At 44.9% G+C, this 23,062-nt stretch overlaps 1 protein-coding gene across 1 annotated transcript in view; it reads left to right on the top strand.

Annotated features, from left to right (window-relative positions):
• Window positions 1–23,062, top strand: part of astn1 (astrotactin 1) — a 2,710,576-nt gene that overhangs the window by 2,481,055 nt on the left and 206,459 nt on the right. Inside the window, exon 17 of the mRNA XM_078561790.1 lies at window positions 21,331–21,599. Coding sequence (XP_078417916.1) covers window positions 21,331–21,599 — 269 coding nt within the window. The remainder of the gene's footprint in view (window positions 1–21,330; window positions 21,600–23,062) is intronic.

Below are 23,062 nucleotides of genomic sequence, written 5' to 3'. Positions count from 1 at the left end.
AGCTATGAAATTGGGGAAAGTTGAGCCCAGAACCACATCTCCCTCTTTAAACTCTTGTACTTAATTCTGCTCACTGTCCTCCAACAGCTTCCTTTCCATCACAAATTCTTCTCAGCTTCTCTCCTCAAGGTACTAACTTTTACTAAGCACCGAACGCCCCCAGGCAGCTTCTTCCTGTCACCAAGCTTCGTGTGTGCTTATAGTGGGGGCATCTGCAAGGGGTTGTCTGCAAGGGCTTAGGTTCAGTCCTGAGCTTCCTGTCTCTCGGTTGGGCGAATCACCTCATTGCCACCTTGGAACCTGCTGTGCGTGTGTCTCCCTCTCTCTCTCTCTCTCTGACTGGACTACCTCAGTTCCCTGCTCCGGGCTGCCAATCCCTTAGATTCATTTGCAGCAATCACAGTCCTTTTCAGACGTTTTGTAAAGGGTTGCAGGGAAGCAGTGTTCACCACACTGAGAATTACATACATAGGATTATATATGATAGGCGGCGCAGAAACAGGCCATTCAGTCCCATCAGTCAATGCTGGTGTTTATGCTCCACTCGTGCCTCCTTCCATCTTTTCTCACCGACATCTACCATCATAACCCTCTATTCTCTTCTCCATCATATGCTTGTCTAGTTTCCCTTTAAATGTATCTATACTATTCATTTCAACCACTCCCTATGGTAGCGAGTTCCACATTCTCACCACTCTTTGGGTAAAGACGTTTCTTCTGAATTCCCTATTGGATTTCTTGGCGGCTATCTTATTTTGATGTCCTCTAGTTATGCTCTTCCCCACAAGTGGAAACATTCTTTCTGTATCCACTCTATCGAAATTCTGAAGTTATATCCTTGGTAATGTTATGCTCTTGGAGTTTAAACAGTTACTATAAATGGAGTTGCTCTTGCAACTTGTTCTGAGAACACATTGACCTCAGAGCAATTAATTGTGGAAATTATCAGAAATGGAAAAGCATCTATCAGGGGATCTAACTCTATTTGTAAAGTCATTAGCAATTATTCCTGCAGTGTATTAGTTATTGTAACATAAGGTCACGGTGACTGAGTTCTAAGGAGAGCTTTGGTCTCCTGCTACTTGTGTTGACATTACGACATAAAATTGTAGTCAGCTGGATTGAATTGTATTGATGTGAGGCTTGCGGCGATGGAGATGTTGTTGGCTGTGCACACATTCCTTATTCACAAACAGGTCCTTCAGGACCTTTCTTAAAAGCAGCTCTCTACAGAAAAATGTACAAAGTCTTAACATCTGTTTGTGGTTATTTTAAATATACTTTGGACATTGAGTCCTGAGGTCGTTATTGAGGGAGCTGGCTCCAAGCAGCTCCTGAGCCTGATGGTGAAGTGATTTAAATTAACACTTGCGGTGGAAGTGACCTGATCATCGAAGCAGCAAACATCACCGGCGACACTGCTTAAATTAATAGTGTCCTCTCGAGGTGGATTGCACTTGTCTCGTTTGGCTGGCACCTGCATGGTGACTGTATTTACTTTGCTAAAAATGACGCTGTTACCCTAGCAACAAAATTGTGAGCCCAAGACAAAAAGCATGTGAAGATTAAATTTGGAGGCTATCTCTGAAAACACTCGGCAGTGGGGGTGGGGTGCTCCAAGTTTTTGCTGTTGCCCAACATCGCATCTGATGATAACACTTTAAAAGGGGTTGCAGGAGCTGAGGGACCTGGGAGTTTATGTGCACGAATTCTTAAATGTTAATGACTAGTTAAGAAGATTGTTGAAAATGTGTACGGGATCCTCGGCTTTATCAATAAAGGCATAAAATACAAAAGTGAGGAAGCTATGCTGAACATTTATAAAACACTTGTTAGGCCTCGGCTGGAGTGTTGTGTTCAGCTGTGGGCACCACACTTCCAAAAGGATGTCAAAGCCTTGGGAGAGAATGCAGAGGAGATTTACTGGAATAGTACCAGGGATGAGGGCCTTTGGTCACGTGGACAGACTGGAGAAGTTAGGGCTGTTCTGCTTGGGACATAGAAGGTTAAGGGAAGATTCGATAAATGTGTCCAAAGTAATGAATTATTTTGATAGAATCGCTAAAGAGAAACTGGTTACAGTGGCAGATGGATCAAGTCCAGGAAACGCTGATTTAGTGGAATTGGCAAAGGAGCCAGAGGTGAAAGAGGAGATTTTTTTTTTTAATGTGCAGTGAGGCACTGTCTGCAAGAATGGTGGAAACAGATTGAGCTGTTACTATCAAAAGGGCAGTGGATACACAACTGAAGGGGGGAAAATTGCAGGACCACAAGGGAAAATCAGGGGAGCTGGACGAGGGGTAACTCTTTCAAAGAGCAGGTACAGACGTGATGGGCCAAGTGGCCTCTGTGCTGTATCATTCCATGATTCGAAGTTCTCTGTAGTTAGGTAAATGAGGTTTGCCTCCATAGGGTGAGGGCATCCTTATCGGTCAAACTCTACTTAAGTGGACGGGTGGGATTTTCCGGTCCCGCCAGCAGTGGGCATCATCGCAGGCAGGACTGGAAAATCCCAGCCGATTTCTCAGAAGCTTGGCTTGGAGAGTTTCAAACAAATGAATGGGTTTCTTTGCCTGAAAGCTAGCTGACCAAAAAAAAGAAGTTTAAGAGACAGGGTGGGGTGGGGTGGGGGGAGAGGGGGGGGTGGTGGGGGGGGTTATTCTCTTCTTTGGGGCAGGGTGGGACCTCCACCTACCCTCCCTGCTCCAGCCTCAACCTGTTTTGCTAGATTGGGTCTCATTGCCTATGAGGGGCACCCAGCAGTCAAAGGGGAACCCTGCCATTGTGAATAAAGAAACTCTGGTGGTGCAGCAATCGGGACACCCCATTACCCTTACCTGAAGGCCCAAGAAATATACCTTCCAGCTAAGGACACAGGAATCGGGAATCTTGGCTGATTTCCCCCTTGTTAATACAAGGGTATTGAGGGCAATCAGACTGTCCAGGGACTGGCCTGGCTGAGAGCAGATCAGGGGTTAAACCTGGGACTTCCTGGTCTATATGGCTCATAACTATGCAGCTTGTGTGTTTACCGACTAGAGCAACAATATGGACAGCAACTTACATTTATAGAGCATCTTTAACAAAATAAAACATTCCAAGGTACTTCATCGGAGCATTATGAAGATAAAATATTCACCAAGTCACATGAGATATTAGGACCAAAAGCAAATTTAAAGGAAGGCAGAGAGGCAGAGATGTTTAGGGAGGGAATCCCAGAGTCTAGGCAGCTGAAGGTATGGCCACTGGTATTTTGATATGAAGGAAATTTGGTATGCTCAAAAGGCCAGGCTTGGAGGAGCACAGACATCTTGGAGGATTTCAGGCTGGAAGAGGTTATTGAGATTAGGATGGGTAAGGCCATGTAGGGATTTGAAAACAAGGATAAGGATTGTAAATTCATAGCATTGCTAGACTGGGAGTCAAAGTAGGTCAGCCAGAATAGGGGTGAGTGAATGGGGCAAATCACAATGCAGGCAGCAGAGATTTGGATGACCTCAAGTTTACAGAGGTTGCAAGGTGGGAAGCTGACCGGGAGACCGGTACTTAACTTATCCCTCCTTTTCCCACTCTTCCTCTCCTTAAAGCATTAACTTCTGGCTATGGTGTGGTTCCTTAGGCAACATGTGCATTCCAGTGCCTCAGCAAAAGGCTATCATTCACATGTGGCCTTTGCACATGAGCAGCAACAGGCTTTTTGACCGTGAGGGCATTGCATTTGCACCCAATTCCACCCTCGCTCAATCCCAAACTTTCAACGGGTGTTGCCAGTTAACGGTCAGAGACAGGAATCCTGACAAACGGCATGTTCCCAACTCTCGTTCAGAGATTATAGCATGCTGGCTGTCGCTAACCTCTTGAGAAGCTGGGGACTGAATCTTGGACCTTCCGTGTTGATATTTGGGGAAGGGGTGTCATGTGTAGCTGTTTAGGGCAGGGTGAGGGGGATTGTGGCAGTTGAGTAGGGGGTGGTGTATTGAGCCAGAAGGTTGGGGGGGGGAGGCAAAGGATTCCGCTGTGCATTTGTCCCCCAGCCTTTGCTGATCAAATACGTGCTTCATGTTCAACAGAGCTGAGGATACACTGTGCAAGCTGAACCCAGTCGTATGCAGTCCATATACATTTGCAGCATCTGCAACATTATGCTTTTGTAAATCTCCCTCTGCCCAGCTCTATCTCCGTTCTCTACATTCCCTCAGTTGCTACAAGATGACTTTACTTTTGTAGAAACTATTCGACAAAGTGTCTCTTTTTCTATTAAAAGTGCCAGTGATTCATCTCAGCACCATTTGAATGTGTTCAAAAAAGTCACACAAAAAGCCTGTACAAATTTAAGAAAGGTGAAAATTAGATTTCATCACGAAGGAGAGAAACTGAAACATTGTACCATAGTGACATCTGGTGATGAATGGCTGAATAATGCTGTGTGATACCCTTTACTATAGTGAAATGCAGCATCCAGTTCTCTGGGACATGGTGGATGAGCCCAGGTATCAGTCCTGGGAAGAACTATTCCTGGCTTTGGAATGGTGAAGCATGAGAAATTCACCATCAGTACGCTCCACATACTCCTGTCTCTGCACAGAATTGTAGATCTGGATTTTTAAGAATACAAAAACATAAGAAATAGGAACAGCAGTGGGCCATACGATCCAAGGAGCCTGCTTCATCAATCAATACGATCGAGGCTGGTCTTCAGCTCCAACTCCATTTTCCCGCCCACTCCTCACAACCCTTAATTCCCCCAGAGACCACAAACCTGTCTCTCTTTTTCTGGTCCCTGTAACCTGCTGTTGGGTTTGGCATGTCCTGTGCTGGCCCAGTCAACTCACAAAGGCAATTCTGTTCCTCGTGCCCATGGATGTAGCTTGACTTCAATTCCCAGGCCCTGCATGTTCCCAGTCTGTCTATTCCCATGTCAAGTCATCTTTCATTTTGTTTTAGAGGCTGTTTGGCTTCATGCATCATTGGCAAAAACATTGAAAGAACCAGTTTGACTGAGATCAATCCCACTCATGTGTACACAGAGAAGTGTTTGTGTAGTGTAATGTGGTAATAGAATGGCTATGCCAATGAGTGATGTCGACCATGATGTGACAGCCATGTGCTAGACTCGCTCTAGAGAGAGAGAGAGGGAGAGGATGGAACACTTTATACATGAGGGACAGACTTACTCTGTAACCTATCTTATATATAGTGTTCATAAACCGGTTACAGTCTCTCTAGATAAGATAGGCCACACATATCAGAAGCCAGGGACCATGCCACCAGTATATGAAACAGTTTGGTTCTTGTATTTCTACCCTGGCCTCTGCCCCTTCATTCCCAAGCACTGGACAAGCCATGTTTTTCAGGCCTCACAACATCCTGATTTGGTGAGTGGGGTCATTAACTTGTCCTTGGTGGAATTTTATGCCAGGAAAGGGGTGGTGGGGAGGGCGGGGGGAAAGGAGAAGTGCAACTGTAAAGAGCTGCAGCCATGGCACTGCCATAGGCATGAAGGAACAGGGGCTAAAAGGCCGTCAGCATGAAGATCCCAAGGCATCCTTGACAAATACAAACAAGACTATTCGCCTTTCTGGTGCTTGCTTTGTCTTAGAGCCTGTTCCCCTCAGAGCTGAGGAATGCCAAGTATAAGCCCAACGACTACCTTTCTTCAGGCATCCACGCGCATGGGTACAGAAGTGGCGAGCGAGAACACCAACCAGTTTCATTCCCATGGGAGCGTTTAAGCTTCAATGAGAGACCCAGAAACCCCAGGGGCATGCAGCAGCGCCGCTTAAGAATTCTTGAGGCCATGGACTACAAACGTCCGGGGCACCGACGCGTCCCTTACACCATCCACCCCTTCTCCCTGCCGCTGCTGGAGAAAGTGTCGGTAATCCTGTTGCATCAGATCTGCCAACTCTGCCTTGCTCCCTTCCAAAACTATTTTCAAACGTGAGAATATTTTGATTGAGTGGTTATATGCAGTTTTCCTGTTATGGGCAGTGTTACTGGGGGGTACAGGCTGTATTTTCATGGTGAGAGCCTGCTGTTTATTTGGGGTGAGGAATTGTAAAGACAGGGCACAGAGGTCACTGGGACATAATTCTATCCCCACCACCTTCCCAATGAACTTAAACTTCATTGGATGGGACATTCAGTCACGGAAGGACTCAAAAGTTACTGTTGCCCTCTGTATTAATCTGCTCGCCCCTTCTGCCTTTGGTGAGTCGGGGCAAAGCTCAACAGCCTAGTAGTATTTTCCCTTTCTATAGGACTCACGCAGCACCAAACCTGGGAGTGTGCAGCAATATTCAAGCTCTAACAGTGTTGCAGCTGGGCCTAATTAAACATGGCATACAAAACACCGCTAAAAGCTCCGGGTAAATTAGTAGATAATAAACCTCTGCCTGTGACATTGAGTCTTGAAAGAACCCAGAAAGAATGTGATGGCACTTGCTGCATAGCTGTGTATCAATGCATCTGACCTGTTCAAGTAATTTTGCATAGAATTAGCAATCTCAGTGTGGGGACTCAACTCTGTTATGTTATCAAAGGGTGAATGGCTGCGGCCTTGCAGTGGTGGTGTGACTGTAGGCGGTGCTGTGACCTAATATTACAGTGAAAGCCTCGCTCTAATTATCCTGCACTCCCACTCTCCATCCTCCCACTCGCCACTCCCAACACTGAAGAAAAACCAGGCCTACGGTGCAAGAGGTTTTCCCATATCCAGCACCTACCCCATCTCTTCCCTCCACCCACTCTTCCTGTTCCTCTCCCTCTCTCACCCTTTCTCTTTCTCTGTCCTCCCCCTTCTACTATTCGCCCCAGCTCTTCATTTTCCCCAGTTTTTCCAACCCTCACAATCTTCTTTCTGTTGTCCCTCCCCCGACCCTTTCCTCTTCCTCGACCCCTTCCCCTCTTCTGCACCTCGATCAATTTGTTACCGCTGGCCTTTAACCCCGCTCGGTTTGAACGCCGCTGGCCATTTCCCTGTGGGTCTTTAAAACATGGTTTTGCTCACAAATGCTGACTCCCCTTACCAAAGCTTCGAGAGGCTGACCTCGTATTTTAAATGTCGATTCTTTATAAAACGCGGCTGGAATAAGCGGCAGAAACCTACGTCCCATGGGTGAGCGCGCGCCCGGTCCGATCGGGAGTAAAATCGCGCAAGGAGATGTCAGGTGAGGGTCCCGCCAACAATTAAGAGGGCGATTAAGCCCAGTAACGGCGCAATTGTCCCTGATTTTCCGTGGCTCGTCCAACCTTACGGCGGGCAGGCGGGCGAATCGGCCGGGCAGCCTGTGCATTTTTTATCAAACCTTATCCGAGGACGGGATGAGGTTTCCGCGATGACAGACGGTAAAAATAAGTTCTGTGGGCGGCATTTTTATCAGCTGTATTTTCAGGCGATTAATTATGAAGCTTGGATATTTTTTTTTTGCAGCTTTTTAAACCGTTATTTTAGCTTTTTCGGGCCTGCAGCTCCCTGAGGCAGCCGTCTGCCTTCAGGGGGCTTTCTCGCAGCGCTCACCCGCGTCCAGGCTGACATCATCGCCCGCCCTCTTCCCGCCCCCACCCCGGCAGCGCTGAGCGTTTCACACCGGCTGCCCGTTAATTGGCCCAGGCAGTGTGAAAGCGCGGCCAGGGGGCTGATTGCGGTCGGGGGTCCGTTTCCCTGGCCACTCCCAGGCCTGCCGATCGGGCCAAAGGTAAAATTCAGGCCAAGAAGTTAGAGCGGCTGCAGTTGTTAACGTGATTTCACCGTGGACTCAGGAGTTAGAGCGCTTGGCCTTGGCTGGTGGTCCGCTTGGAGGCCGATGAGGGATGGTTGGAAGGGAAACACCAGATTTCAGCGGAGGAATAATTGGAAGAATTGGACTTCTCTGGTACGGAATTAATCGAGTTACAGCAAAGGCCCACCGTTCCCGGGGGTGTGTTACGTTCCCACGAAACCTCACAAACGGCGAAATCTCGAACAATGAACATGCTTTTCCACGGGACTGAATTAGATGGGTTCCAGCCATGCAGGGGGGGGGCGGTATTGCTTCGGGCAGCCATTCGGCTCCAGATTGTGGCGCAGTACCCGTATCCGACAGGCGAGGGAGCCTCTGAGCAATACACCGGCGAAGCTTTCAAAACGAACACAGCCATTATTGCAGCGAGATTCGGATATTCCCGTGTTAACCCCTGCGTTCGGGCTGCACTCCAGTTGCAACCATTCCGGTCTCTGCTCCGTTATGGCTGTTGTCCTCCCTGGGGAAGGATGAGAGATGGAGAAGGAACTGCAGATGAGTGAACATTGGCCATGCGATGTGCGGTGCTGTGTACAAAGTTCAAACCCAGAAGGCAAAAAAAACAGTTCGGACCGGTATTCTTATTTCCCAGTTTTACTGGTGTTACATTTTAAGGTATACAAGACCAGCTCGGACCAGTATTCTTGTTTCCCAGTTTTTACTGTTCTTTTTCCCATCTGGGAAGCGTGGGTAAGTGAAAAAGCGAACCAGGAAGTCGCAAGTGGTAGGACTTTATTGTAAATGAGAGCCATTGGGTGACAGAAGGAATGTGTTAACTAAAACCCACCCAAAAAGGAGCAGGGCGTTGTACGGGAACGTATCCAGCTTTGGTTATTATTGTCTTGTAAACCCATGTATGTTGACAGTTCGATTAGGAGAGATCAAATTAAGAGCTGTGTTTGCTTTAAATAAACATCATAAAACCACTGGTGTACTCAGTAGGCAGTGCAGTCTATGGAAACTGTATTGTTGTCTAATTTCATGTAGGATCCTGACCATTAATAAATTGTAACTCTTAATGCAGGCTTATATCCTATTTTCTGTGAGAATGTTAAAATAGAAAAACAAAATACTCACACTTCTCGAGGAGAAAATCTTCAAATATCTTAAACATTGGAAACAATCTGAAAATGCTATTAATAATTGTAAAGTTTAGCAATGCTGGGGTTTTACAACAGCCATTACTTTCCCTCTGATTCACCTACCAGGAAACCTTCATTTTCGCAGGAGCTCTCTCTTTGTGGGCCATATCACCATAAGACGTAGGAGCAGGAGTAGACCATTCGGCCCATCGAGTCTGCTCTGCCATTCAATGAGATCATGGCTGCTCTGATAATCCTCAACTCCACTTTCCTGCCTTTTCCCCATAACCTTTGATTCCCTTACTGAATAAAAACCTGTCTATCGTAGCCTTGAATATACTTAACAAACCAGCCTCTGGTAGGCAGCTTGATATCTTTCACCCTAACACTACGAGATACCCTACCACTTTCAGTCACAAATATACTGTGTGTGTGTTTGTATTTGCGTGTGTGTGTGTAGGTATGTGTGTGTGTGCGTGTGCACGTGTGTGTGTGTGTATGTGTGTGTGTATATGTGTGTGCGCACGTTTGTGTGTGTGTGTTTGTGTGTGTGTGTGTATCTGTGTGTGTGTGTGTGTGTGTGTATCTGTGTGTGTGTGTGTGTTTGTGTGTGTGTGTGTATCTGTGTGTGTGTGTGTGTGTATCTGTGTGTGTGTATCTGTGTGTGTGTGTTTGTGTGTGTGTGTGTATCTGTGTGTGTGTGTGTGTATCTGTGTGTGTGTGTGTTTGTGTGTGTGTGTGTATCTGTGTGTGTGTGTGTGTATCTGTGTGTGTGTGTGTGTGTTGGTGGGAGGCCGGGGGTGAGGGGGAATTGCTGAATTAAACTGTTCTTATGCTCCTGTGTATATAAAGTTGCATAGAGGTTCATTTAGCATAGTGCGAATAATTGATATCCATAGTAGCATCTGTTTTTGCATCTCAGAATGCGACCTATAAAGTTCAATAAGTATAATTATTAATAATATTGATAATTATTAATTATTTATTATTAATTGCAATAAATAATTAATAAAGATCCAGCCCAGAAGCGTTGAAACTGGGCCAGAGTTGGCAGTGGTGTATGAGGTAAACAGAAATGAGAGGTGCACATGAAACAAAATGTGCCATGTTTCAGTCTCTATAACAGCTTGCACTGCTTCCCCCTGTGCTGGGGCAGCGACACACACTCTCTTGGCTGCAGTAACTTTGCTGAGGATCTTTGCTCTTTCATGGACTTGTACATTAAACACAAACAGTCCCTGCCTCCACAGTACCTCATTAAATGGATTGACAGAAGGTTTCACGGAGAGGTGCAGCCAGATATTTTCACTATCTGCATGCCATTGGTGTTGCTAAGTGAACAGAAATGCGCATTACAAATGGCCTTTCAATAAGCAGGGTATTGAAAATCAAATCACATCAGCCTATTGTCATTCATCAGCAAGAAGAACATTCTGTGATCCATTTTGTCACTTCAATTCAGCAATGACTGGTAATCCAGCTATACAACATCTTTCTATTCTCCCATGCACCTCCCGGTGTTCCACAGCAAGTGTTGTATTAACTGGAATGAAAATCCCAATTCCAAAATAGGCAATATTCACTTTTTGACTTGACATTCAGGCTCAGTTCCCTATCGGTGCCGAGCCCACATTGGTTTCACTGCCGAATACATATCAATTTAATTCTGTAGTCCAGTCCTCATCCATTCAATCGTGAAGACAATTTTGTTATGGCAGCTCACCGCCCACCAATTTTACTCAAAGGCTCTTTCTGTAGCTTCTGCATTCCAACTCTAGAATACAGCATACTCTAGCAGAGCAACTGACTATTCAGCCCAATAAGTCTTTGCCAATGTTTTTGTCCACAGAAGCCATCTAACCTAATCCCAGTCTTTGCCTTGCTCCTCAAACCCCCGCTGCACTTTTGCAAGCAACCAATTCCCATCCAAAATAATTAATGAATCCACCTATTACGGCAAAAAAAACTTCATATTCTAACCACCCTCTGTAGTATTTTTTTCGTATCCTCTAAGTTTGTACCACTCATTACCATCTTGTTGATCACCAAGAATATTCTATCACTACTTACCTTATTATAGTCATCTTGAAGACCATCTTCTCAGCTCCCATAAGGAAAGCTTTGACGTCTCAAGCCTATATTTATTCTTGGTACCAACCTAGTGAATTCATGCTGCATCTTTTCCACTGCTTTTCTACCCTTTCCTGTACCGGGAAATGCAAAACTGTATGCAAAACTCCAACTGCAGCCTAACTAAAGTCTTGTATAAGTTCAACATTACCTCGAACTTCCATAAACCTCTGAAATACTGAGAGTGCATATGAAAAGTTTTGCTTTTTGTTGGTACCTGTATTAAGATCGCAGGATATGATTGTAGAAAAATGTTTGGAGAACGCAGTGGCTATGAAACATGCAAATCCCATCGCAGTAAAGCACAGCAAGCCTGCTTTCTTTCTGGCTGCCTCTTCGGAGTGAAGAAATATAATAGTTCAATGGCTCAAACCCTTTCCCTGAATAAAACGTAACCACAAAGGATGGACTGCAAATGCCAGGAATCTGAAACAAAGAACAGTAAAAAGACGGGCACACCAGCAGGTCGGCGTGTGCAGAGTGAACCAGGCAGTATGACATTTCAGCCTGAGTCCTTCCCCAGAACTGAAGGAGAAAGAAAGCAGATACTCAAACTTCCATTTCTCTGGCCTCTTTCACGACCCCCAAGTCACTTTGCAGCCAATTTTGAAGTACTTCCGAGGTGTAGTCACTTGTAGTAATGTTGGAAACATAGTAGCCAATTTGTGCACAGCAAGCTCCCACAGCAGCGACGAGATAAATGGCCGGAGGATCAGTATTTTAATTTGCAGCGGTGTTGGTTGACAGATAAGTATTGGCCTGAACATGGGAACACTAGAACGCCGTGATGTACTTTGAAGTAGCGCCCAGCTTAACGGCCCATCCAAAAGACGGCAACTCAGACAGTGCGGGGCTCTCTCAGTACTGCACGGATGTGTTCAATTAGCTGCTCAAGTCTGGGGTAGAAAACAGAAGCTAAGGAAAGAGCGTAATCAAATCTGGAAAAGGGAGGTGGAGTGGAAAGCAAAGGCATTCTGAAAATTACTGGATTAAATAACTTTAAAAGAAAACCAGGGGATGATATAAAAATCACCCCAAAAAGCAGATGAAATACATAAAAGAAAGAAAATAATGTGCTAATAAATATGAGGGTGAGAGCCCCATCTAAGGGGCAAATTAAAAGGCCTGACGCTGAAACAGGAAATGCTGGAGGTTTCACCACTGCCAACAGCGGGGAAATGAGTCAACAAGGATGTAAAGTCGGCTCTTTGACTCCTGGCCTCCCGTGCATCCCCCCTTCACCCCACAATTGGTGGCAACATTTCCACTACCTGCGTCTCATCCGCTTGGATCTTCCAGGAAGGCTGATGTGATTTGATAGGCCATTTGTAATGCACGTTTCTTGGATCTTCTGCCCAAAATTCACCCCCCCACCCCTTGCTATGAGAAAGGAATTTGAAAAACAGGAGACTGGGACTAGCTGAGTTGCTCTTGTATGGCATGGACATGATGGGCTGAATGGCCTCATTCTATTCAGCAACCATTCAATGATTCTAAGATTCCTCTTTAAGACCTTCTCCTTGACCAAACTTTGACCTGGTATTCTTTTTACACATATCTATGCGAAGTGCCTTGGGACATTTTTCTGTGTTAAAAGTGCTATGTAAATATAAGCTGGTGTACACCTGTGGTGTGCATTCAGCATTTTCTGCTTTTGTTTCTTGAGTCTGATCAGGCTGTCAACCAACAGTACATGTAACTTAACATATCTTTCCAAGTTCTTCCAAACACCCTACGTAACACAGCACCTTATACAAGCGTACATATTTGGGAAGCTGCTGAATTCTTGCACGGTTGTACGTAAGAGCAGAAACTGTTCCTGCTTCTCCCACAGCAGCATGCAACAGGATTATCTATACCTCAGATTAGGCCCTATGTGATCTTCGTTGTCAGAGCAGTTCCAGAATGCGCCAAACACCTATTCCCTGAACCAGCACATCTTCAAGCGTTTTTTTAAATGGGACAATTAATTTATCATCAATATTATCTTTCTGTTTGTTACAGCCTTTCTCTACTCATATATCTCACTGTTCTTCCATTATGAACTCTAAGTAAGCCTGCAAGAAGAGATGATGGGGAACTATTGAAGCACCCATTGAGAACAAGGAGTTCACTTCTATTGAGAAACTTAGATAAGCACCAAGAATAATTGTGCAGGATCTTAGGTAGGTTGGAAAGAGTAGGATGGGGAAGAGGTAATTCATTCACATATTGATTAGCTGATGACAAGTTTGTGTTGTGTGGGCAGAAGGAGAGATTGAGAGAAGTGAGGGGTTTGGCAGTTTTGAGGTTTGGAAAGCAATGAATTAAACACTTGTGGACATTACTTCTTAGGGGCATTCATTCATGGATCTGAATTTACTCTTGCTTCTTCAGTGGAAGTCATTTTCTTCATTGATAAATTTGTTTTGAGCATGTTGCGAGTTTGATCATTAATTTAACCATGCATTAATGATCGCTGCTGAGAGTTTCTAAATTTATTCAGATGTACCAGAAGAACATTAAACTGATGTTTAACGGTAACTGAACTTTAAATGGATCCTTTAGTGAGGAGAAAAATAATATTTGAAATAGGAAACAATGTCAGTTGTACATCAGAGCAGAACAGTGTATGCAATGGAGGACACATCATTGGGAACAGCAGACCTTGAAGAACCAACATAATTGGCAGCAACAATTTTGGACTGTGCTAAGATTTGTGTTCAGCATTCAGATAGGATTAAAACTGAGAAATTGTTTCTATACCTGGAATTTATCCTCGAGAACAGACAGTTCTCATCTTAGACAGATGCATATAGAGTTCATTTTCTAATGAAAGTTTTTTTTTCGTTCTTGGGATGTAGGCATTGCTGGAAGGGCCAATATTTATTGTCCATCCCCAATTGCCCTTGCGAGAGTCAGTTTAGCTCAGTTGGCGATGTAACTAGATTGTGGTGCAGAATGATGCCAATGGCATGGATTCAATCCCCGTACTGACTGTGGTTGTTAATGGAGGTCTGCTTCTCTACCTTGCCCCATGCTTGATGTGGAGTGGTGCCCATCAAGCTATATAACCAAATGTCTCTCTCCAACAGAGACATACCTATGTTCCCTCACGAACTATGGCTAAAATGCTTACCCCAATTGCCCTTATATTATTATTTAATGTGGTACTCAACTTTTCAGAACATCATTGATATTGAATTGGGTTATTCTTAAAACTTTATTTCCCTTTTCTCTCATTGACCTGGAAGACTCACACTCTCACTAGGCTATAGTTCAAGTGGTGCCAATAGTCCTGTGTTCAAATTGCTATTCTTCACGTGAGCCTGAAGAGTGAGATTTAGTTTGAGTTTGTGGGGTTTAAACAACATTGTCGGAAAGGTTTGTTGCAACTCTGAATCAAGGTAAGTGACAGTTCTGACAGACGCCATTGTAAAGCTGCTGATTGCTGAAACCGTTACAAAAAAGCAAACTTGCAGATTGGGCCCAAGCTAAGCCAGTGACAGAGTTTCTCTGCAGGTAACTTCACCACCAAGATGGAGATGCACGTGTCAGTATGGTGGAAGTGTCATTGCAACTCTGTCAACTCTGTTTTGTCAACTCTGATAACTTCAAGTAAGGAGTTAAGGCTCATTTGACAAATAACAAGTTGCTAGCAAAGGAGAAAGAAACAAAACCCTCAGAGTCTTTCATTTTTAAGAGATTTTAGAAATATTAATGGGGAGATTCCCTGGGACAGATCTGATAAAGCTGTTCAGGATGAACAGTGTATGCCTTTGCATGTTTGCTACTGACTGTTTTTGATGCTAAAAGGCCATTATGATCTGATCAAAACTAGGCCAAGGTAATTTCAGCTTGTGAAACTCTGTAGCAGAACAAGCTGACAATTTTTGGCCACAGGCCTGGATCAGTTAAAGCTTTTAGGGCGAGAGTAGCTCTCGGGCCTAACCCTTGTCAGAGTGTTTTGAGAAACAGTCATTGAGACTTGTTGGCTCAGAGCTTCCTGCAGCGCTGTAAAGTGTGTCATCGCGTGCCGTGTTGTGATTTTTGCGCTGAAATTCCCTGGAAAAATAACTTGAGTACACCGGTAGCAAGCAATATTGCGCATCAGGGACCTTTGAAGCAGTGCAGCCAATGGCTGAGCTCGTCCGCACCAATGAACTAACTCACCAGGGCAATCTTGGCCTGAGCCAAGTCACAGAAATTCTGAATTTCAAACCCTTTCACTCTGTACAACTGGATCATTAGTAGAGCGTTGTTTGAGTTCTGGAGACACTTAGCCGCTGCATTTAGTTTTCAGGAACATTCCAAGTAACATTCCACTTATTTAGAAGTTGACATTAGTAATTTACAATGTCTTAAAAATAAAATCCTCAGACTTAAACGAACGGAGGGTGAATTTGTTTGGAATTTGAATTTGGGCTTTGCTTCACCCATTTCTTGTAAGTGATAGGAGTCAAAAAAAGGTCCAGTTTTGAACGATTATGTCCCGCGTATGCCCTAATGGCATCTGAGCTGCAACTAATACCAGGCAATATTCTGCATCCTCATGGCTGCTTTAAACAGAGCTCGGGCCCCTGGTTCGTGTCTACAAAGACCCTCATACCTGTGCAAAGACCTCTCTCATAAATTGATGGGAAAACGAGTGGAGCACATACCAGCCCAGAAGGAAAAAACAGTAAAAACTTGGAAATAAGAACACTGGCCTGAACTGGTCTTGCATACCTTAAAATGGAACGCCAGTAAAACTGGGAAATAAGAATACTGGTCCGAATTGTTCTTCTCCTTCTGGGAGCTCAGTATTTCTGGTTCCTCCTATGGCCTAACCTGCCATCCTTAAAGGGACCAGCATAAAGATAAGGTTTTCGCTTTAACTTAACATGAGGATCAAGAGTGCACCCTCTGCGTGGCACTGTTGGCCTGGGCTCGCCCCAACTCCTCCTGTTCATCTTCCCTGCCCCTCAGGGCATGCCTGAGGGCAGCTGCTTGCATCACAGTCAGCTCGGATTGGTCCAGAGGAACCAGCAGAATTGCATCAGGAGACCCAGCAAGCCCCCGTGGTTCAAGATTATTCAGAGGATAGCCAAAACCAATTTTGAACTGAACTTCGGCGCTCACTAGCGCGATGTATGTGGCAACCATCTCAGGCCTGAATCCCACCATGGCAGATGGCGAAATTTGAATTCAATAAAAATCTGGAATTAAAAGTTTAATGATGACTGTGAAACCGTTGTCGATTATTGCAAAAACCCATCTGGTTCACTAATGCCCTTCAGGGAAGAAAATCTGCCATCCTTACCTGGTCTGGCCTACATGTGCCTCCAGACCCAGCAATGTGGTTGATGCTTAAATGCCCTCTCAACAAGGGCAATTAGGGATGGGCAACAAATGCTGGCAGAGGCAGTGATGCCCACATCCCACGAACAAATGAACAAAAGAAAAAATCAACCCAAGCAAGGTTCTCAATTTCGTCAGCATAGAATTGATGGACTGAATGTCCATAAATGATTAATAGCATGCAGAGGCACTCCACTGCCCCACATCACGCACACAATATACGCGAAACTTAACTTAATGACAAAGAATTGATTTGATGGGTTTTAGCTAAGAATTAAAAATATCAAGAAGCAACAGGTTTTATTTTACTTTAATTCACCACTTTGGGACATCACTTTTCAGTCTAATTGGCTACATTGAGCAGGCAGACATAGATCCAGGAAAGTTGTGATAACCATTGGCTCAATCGGGTGGGGGGGTTGTGAGGGGGAGCAGGGAGTTGGAGTTATGATCAAATTTGCAGAGTTTCAGCGAGGGCACCGGTGCAGAATTTCCAGGGAATGATGGAGTTTCTTAAATACTGGCTTGAGTCAATGGGCCGAAGGGTCTTTTTCTGTGTTGTAGACCTCTATGACTCACTCACAGAGGGTAAACCAAACCCTGCGCTGTGGATGCATCATTTGCAGGAAACTCTGAGCCTATGCTTTGTTCCACAAAAGAATGGACGAGACAGGTCTTGTATGTGTTGGTTGGCTGGTAGCAGGGAATCAGCCCATTTCTAGTCCTTTAGACCAGTACAGCTTGAAAAAAACTGAAGACCTATTTGTGGTGTTAGAGGAAGCGAAACATTTGTTGAACCTGATCTGTTGGAGCCAAATCAACAGATGTAATTGAGGACAAACACTTGAAAGTCGACAATGATTGATGCGTGTTGAGAATTGTATCTGTACACACAATTGCTTTTTAGAATTGCAGTACTGCCTGCTTTGTTATACCAGGCAGTGGACGTGAACCAGCGCTAGTGTTGTGTTTTACTGTTTGTTTCCAAGAAGACATGTTAGTCATGGTACCTGACACAATAAGCCACTTTGTAAATTTAAATGGACTTCAGACAAGTTAACAGAAGCGTGCAGTTCTCTATAAGAAGACTGAAGTCCTATTTGTAGAGCCTGCTGTTGTGTACTTTGGGATTACTATTGAAAAACGTAGGGGAGGATTCTTCCCTCATCGGGCAGGCTCGGTGGGCGCGGGCAGGGGTGGTCCCCGCCCGCCATTGGGGCCGAACTGCGATTTCAGGCTGGCGGGCCGATTAAGGCCTGCCCGGAGTGAAACATGAGCGGCAGTGCTCGGCGCTGCCTGTGTGGGGCAGGGGGCGAGTGTGAACTTCATGCATGTGGGCGAGCGGGCGCTTGAAAACGGAGATGAACAGTTTAAAACATTAAAAATAAAGATTTTTAAAATGTTCTAAAACATGTCCCCTCATGTGACTCTGACTCTTGTCACATGAGCAGGGACATGTTAGAAATGGAACGTTACATTTTTAAATTTTATTTATATTTGCTGTTGGAAACCTCATCCCGCCCGTGGATGAGGTTTCCTAAAAAATGCAAAGGCCGCTTGGCCATTTTGCCCGCCCGCCCTCCCCATGGTTGGAGGGGCAGCAGAAAATGTATTTCAATTACCCTTTTACTGGCCTTAATAGGCTTTTTAATTGTCGGCGGGCGTGCTGCCGACTCCAGCACGCACCCGCCGGCCAAAAAATCGCTCAAGTCCGCGATGACGTCGGGATGCTCGCCCGATATCATTGCGTGTCATTTTACGCTTGGTCGGGTTGGGCGCGCTCTCGAATGACAAGCGTAAAATTCTCACCATGATCTTTCCGCCTCACCAGAAAGATGGAAGTGACAATGAAGGCTTCACACATATGGAACATCAAGGAGTCTGTTTTTTCTTTCAGGTTACGTTAACCATGAAGGAAAGTTAAATTCGAATCTGTAAAATGGCTGGACTTCTGAACCCTTAGTTCATTTTGGCAGGAAAAACATGGAGAGGCAATATAAAATAAATTCTAAAGTGGGTATAGGAGCAGAGGGGCCTGGGTGTATATGTGCATAAGTCATTGAAGGTGGCAGGACAGTTTAAGAGAGCGGTTAATAAAGCATCCTAGGCTTTATTAATAGGGGCAGAGAGTATTAAAGCAAGCTGGTTGGTTATGTTAAACTTGTATAAAACACTGGTTCGGCATCAACTGGAGTATTGCGTCTAGTTCTGGGTGCCACATTTTAGGAAAGGTGCAAAGGCTTAGAGAAATTCCAAAAAAGATTCACAAATATGGTTCCAGGGACGAGGAACTTCAGTCACGTAGATAGATTGGAGAGGTTAGGACTGTTTTCTTTGGAGAAGAGAAAGTTGAGAGGAGATTTGATAGTTATAAAATATCATGAGGGGCCTGGGGAGAATAGATAGAGAGAAACTGTTTCCATTGCTGGAAGGATCAAGAAGGGCACAGGTTTAAGAAAGTTGGCAAAAGAAGCAATGGAGAAATGAAGAAAATTGTTTTCACGCTGCAAGTGGTTGGAATGTGGAATGCATGACCTGAGAGTCTAGTGGAGGCAGATTCAATAGAGGCATTCAAGAGGGAATTGGATTATGATGTGGAAAGGAAAAATGTGCAGGGCTACATGGAGAAGACCAAGGAGTGGCACTACATACATTGCTCCTTCAGTGAACCAGCATAGACATGGCAGGCTGAATGGCCTCTTTCTATGCTGTAACCATTCTGTGATTCTGTGATGTCAAAGTAGGGCATGGATCAAAGTATCTCTAAATTATCTATTCGTTTAACTCTTCATCAGGGTAGTGCTCGAGCCAATGGCTCAGGGTCATCATTACAACAGGCACTGACCAAGATCAACCAAGATTAGACACACCAGTAACAACGATTTTCATTTATATAGAGATTTTAATATAAAATAGGCCCCAAAATCCTCCATGAATGGAAATAGATGGGAACAATGGACACCAAATCAAAGATTACAGAGATAGGATTGGTCAAGGGCCTGGAGGGATTTGAACATGAGCAATCTTAATTTAATTATACAGGAGAATGAGGAGCCAGTGTATGTCAGCTAGCGAGTGATAGGCAAGCAAGATTTGGAAGCCTGTAACTTGGACATGAGCTTGTATGTGGTGGAGGATGGGATCCAAAAAGGTCATTGGAGTGATGAAATCTAAAAGGGAGGGATTGAGTTGTGGATGGAGTTGGACAGTGATGCACAGGTGGAAATTGGAAATCTTAGTGATGGATTGGAAGTGTGGTGCTCAACTCAAAGGCAAACAGGGCATAAGATTTTTGGATGCTAACTCAACCTGAGTGAGTGACCAGGAAAGTGATTGTATCAGTGTGAAGGAATAAGACTTCAGTGGAAGTTGAAGGAGGTTGCAGAGCTAAGGAGGGGTGAGACCATAAAGGGATTTAATCATGAGGGATGAGAATTTAAATTTGAGGCAGTGGGGAGCCAGCAACCAATGTAGGCCAGCGGAGACAGAGACGATAAGTGAATAATGCAAGCTAGGTTATGGTCTCTAGTGTTTTGGAATAGCTGATGGTAACAAAGAGTGGAGATGGAGTCTTACCCAGGACCATATTGGGACAGCTGAGTTTGACAGTGACAAAGACATGGTGTGTTTCGCAGCAGACAGGCTGAGGTAGAATGGAGAGAGGCAATGTTATAAGAATGGAAGCAGATGGTCAGTGTGATGGAGAGGATAAGGGGTAAATGCCCAATTTAGGGTTGAAAAATATATCAAGGTTGTGAACAGTCATGTTCAGCCGAGATGCTGGTTGAACAAGGGGGTGAAATCATTGGAAAGGGTGTAGTGTTTGTAGTGGGGAGCGAAGACAATGGCTTTTGGCCCATCCATGATTAGATGTTGGGCAAGCAGTCTGAAAGTAAAAAGACAGAAAATGGTTGATTAAAAAAAATGGGCAAAGAGAAGAGGGAAGAGGCAGCTGAATCGATTGCCTGTTTCTTGGCCCATTAGTTCTTATGTTTACTGGAGGTGCAGAAGCGAGAAGATTAAAGATACAGTATTAGCCGAGAGAAGGAAATTATCGTTTGCTTTCTGGGTTGAGCCGGTGGGTAGTGTCGATTGAGGCCAAGCAGTACCTGAGGTGGTCCAGCCAGCTCTGGTGATGAATGGTTAAGGCAGTTGTGTACAAGATCTGCTCAAGTCTGCGCTCTGTGAGTTAGAGGAGTGAAGATTAGGCCCCTATTTGGGAAATGGCCAAATGGGAGACACCAAAGGCTTATCTGGGATTAAGGTCATCAAGTTGCATGTGGGGGAATTACTGAGCAAATTCATATGTGCAGAGATAGTGTGACAAATGGGTGGGGGGAGGGGTGGGGCAAAGTTGGAACTTTGATAATGCTATTTTAACTAACTTAGGAGGGAGTTTTTTTTTTCTGGGCTCAGCACAATGGGGTTGGAAAGGGGTGGGGATTATGGATACTAAGGGATATGAGGAACACAGTGGAAGATAGCCTTATCACTGTTCAAGAACATGGGAGTGGAAATGCCCAGAAGAGATAGAAGCTTTGAGGCAGTCCCTGGAAAATGGATATCCAGGACTCAGGGTCCCACTGGTCAAGGGGAACTGAAATGAAGATTGAAGTCACAGAGGATGAGGAGCTAGTGGATGTGAAGCATTTTAAGGTGTTTCTTCCAGGCTTGATTAACTTGCAATTTAATTACAAATCTTTATTCTTTCTTCCTGATTTACTCTACATTACTCAGTTATATAATAGACTTTCGTATTTATATATGAGAATATTAGTTACAGCTGCCAAGTTAAGCATAAGATAAAATCTGCTCTTTTATTGGGACAAGTAAGTTTGAAAATTGGTAGAGTAATTTCGTCTCCAAATATTGTTCAATCTTCCAGGACACTTTAAGTAAAAGTGAATCCATTTGTAACTGTACCACTAATTATATTAATTACACACTTCATTAGTTTCCAATATAGGATGCGCATATTTGAATTGCACTGATATAATATCTTCTTTTTCTTCATACAGGTAATTCACCATCTGATGAATCAGAGGAACGTGAGAAGGATCCCAAGTCTTTAACCTTTCCAGCCTACATTGGCAGCCTACTTGATTCTGGTGATGAGCTGATGTCATCGGGAGTGAGGATGTACTGTGAAAGCAGGGGAGGCTGTCCACCCTCCTGCCACCTATGCCACACAACAGGGGGTCAGAACAGGCAAGAAGAATCTGTGCTACTGGAAGTCACCAAGGCTGCTCCATTGTATGAACTGCTGAGTGACAATGAAACACAGAAAGTAAGTGTACAGATCAGAGGGGTAGAACTCAACTGTCAGAATAAATATTGTACAGGTGCGAGGTAAAACACAGGTTGTAAGGATGAGCCATTACTCAACTATTTACATTTATAAGATTCATGGCAGGCAGGATTTTACTGTTTTCTGGGGTTCCTGCCCCCTCCTGGGGTAAAAGTTCACGGTGAACCCAACCGACAACCCCTGACACCCTCCCCCTAACCCTACCCCCAACCTGAGGGCTGGCACACAGCCATTTAACACCAAGAGAAGCATTAATTGGCTCAGGGCCAGACTTCCACCTCACCCCCCCCCCCCCCACCCTTCACCGTCTGGGGCATAATCCCCTCCTCCGAGAGCTGCCGGCCAATCAAATGGCCAGTAGCTCTCTGGTTCCAGCAACTTCCTGAAGCAGTGGGCAAGTGGGCACTGCCGGGACTGCACCCAGTCGCCAGCAAATTTTATCACTGGAACCAGATGGAGAGTTAAATAGGGGAGTTTTCAATAGGACCAGAATAGGAAGCTCTGGTGAGGGTGGTTGGGGGCCCTGTTGCACATGCCAGGGGAGAGGGGAAAGCAGGGTTGGGGCGGGTGGGGCGGAGGGTGAGGGATGGGGGACCGGGTTAGCCCCAGGAATGAGATCTGGTGAGTTTCAAACCTGGCTCCCTCCTCCGTCTACCATGTTGAAAAATTGCAGTAGGGCAGGAAGAGGCCCTTAAATGGCCATTAATTGGTCACTTTAGGGCCTCAATCGGCCCAAAGGCAAGTGGGCTGCCTGACACCTTCCCCAGTCCATATAAAATTGTGGTGGTGCTGGGAGCAGGTTGGTGGGCACAGGGAAAGGTGCCCATGACTGAATGTTATGCCCTCCCACCCACCTGCCACCTTTCCCTGGGGAACATAACATTCTGCCCTAAGTATTGGAAAAAGAAAATAGCACCCAAACAGCCAAGACCACTTATTGGATGAAAATTGGGCAACGTTAAGATTGCAAAGAACTGCCATTCATAAGGTTGTGGTGAAGCTTCAGTAATAAAGAGGAACTGTTATATAGACCAAAATGGAGCCCAGATAGTAAAGAGCCAAAGGTTGCATTGCAATAGGAAAAGAGCAGTTTGAACAGACTAGATGTTGTTTCGAAGTAGAGCAGAGTTGTGATAGTAAACAGCAGGTTATTTCTGAGATAATAAATAGTAGAGGTTGCTAACAGAATGGTACAACTCAGACTCTAAGGATTAAGTACTGTTATTTTGTATCAGGGCAAAGTTCAAATATTACCAATCATAAAGTATAACCTGGCACCAGAAGGCCACAGAATTGAGTGGCAGCCAAGGCTACCTGTCCCATTAGCTTCAACTCTCTTGGTTTGTTGAGGAAGTGGAGTGTCATAGGGGTTCTCAGGAGGAGTAGGGAGGGGGTCATTGCCAGAATGCCAGGAACTGAATCTTTTGAGTTTTGGCTCCATA

This window comes from Cetorhinus maximus, chromosome 17 (genome assembly GCF_964194155.1).
Source record: "Cetorhinus maximus chromosome 17, sCetMax3.hap1.1, whole genome shotgun sequence".
Lineage (NCBI taxonomy): Eukaryota > Metazoa > Chordata > Chondrichthyes > Lamniformes > Cetorhinidae > Cetorhinus > Cetorhinus maximus.
Note: the sequence above shows the minus strand (reverse complement) of the source record. Positions and strands in the feature narration are given on the sequence as shown.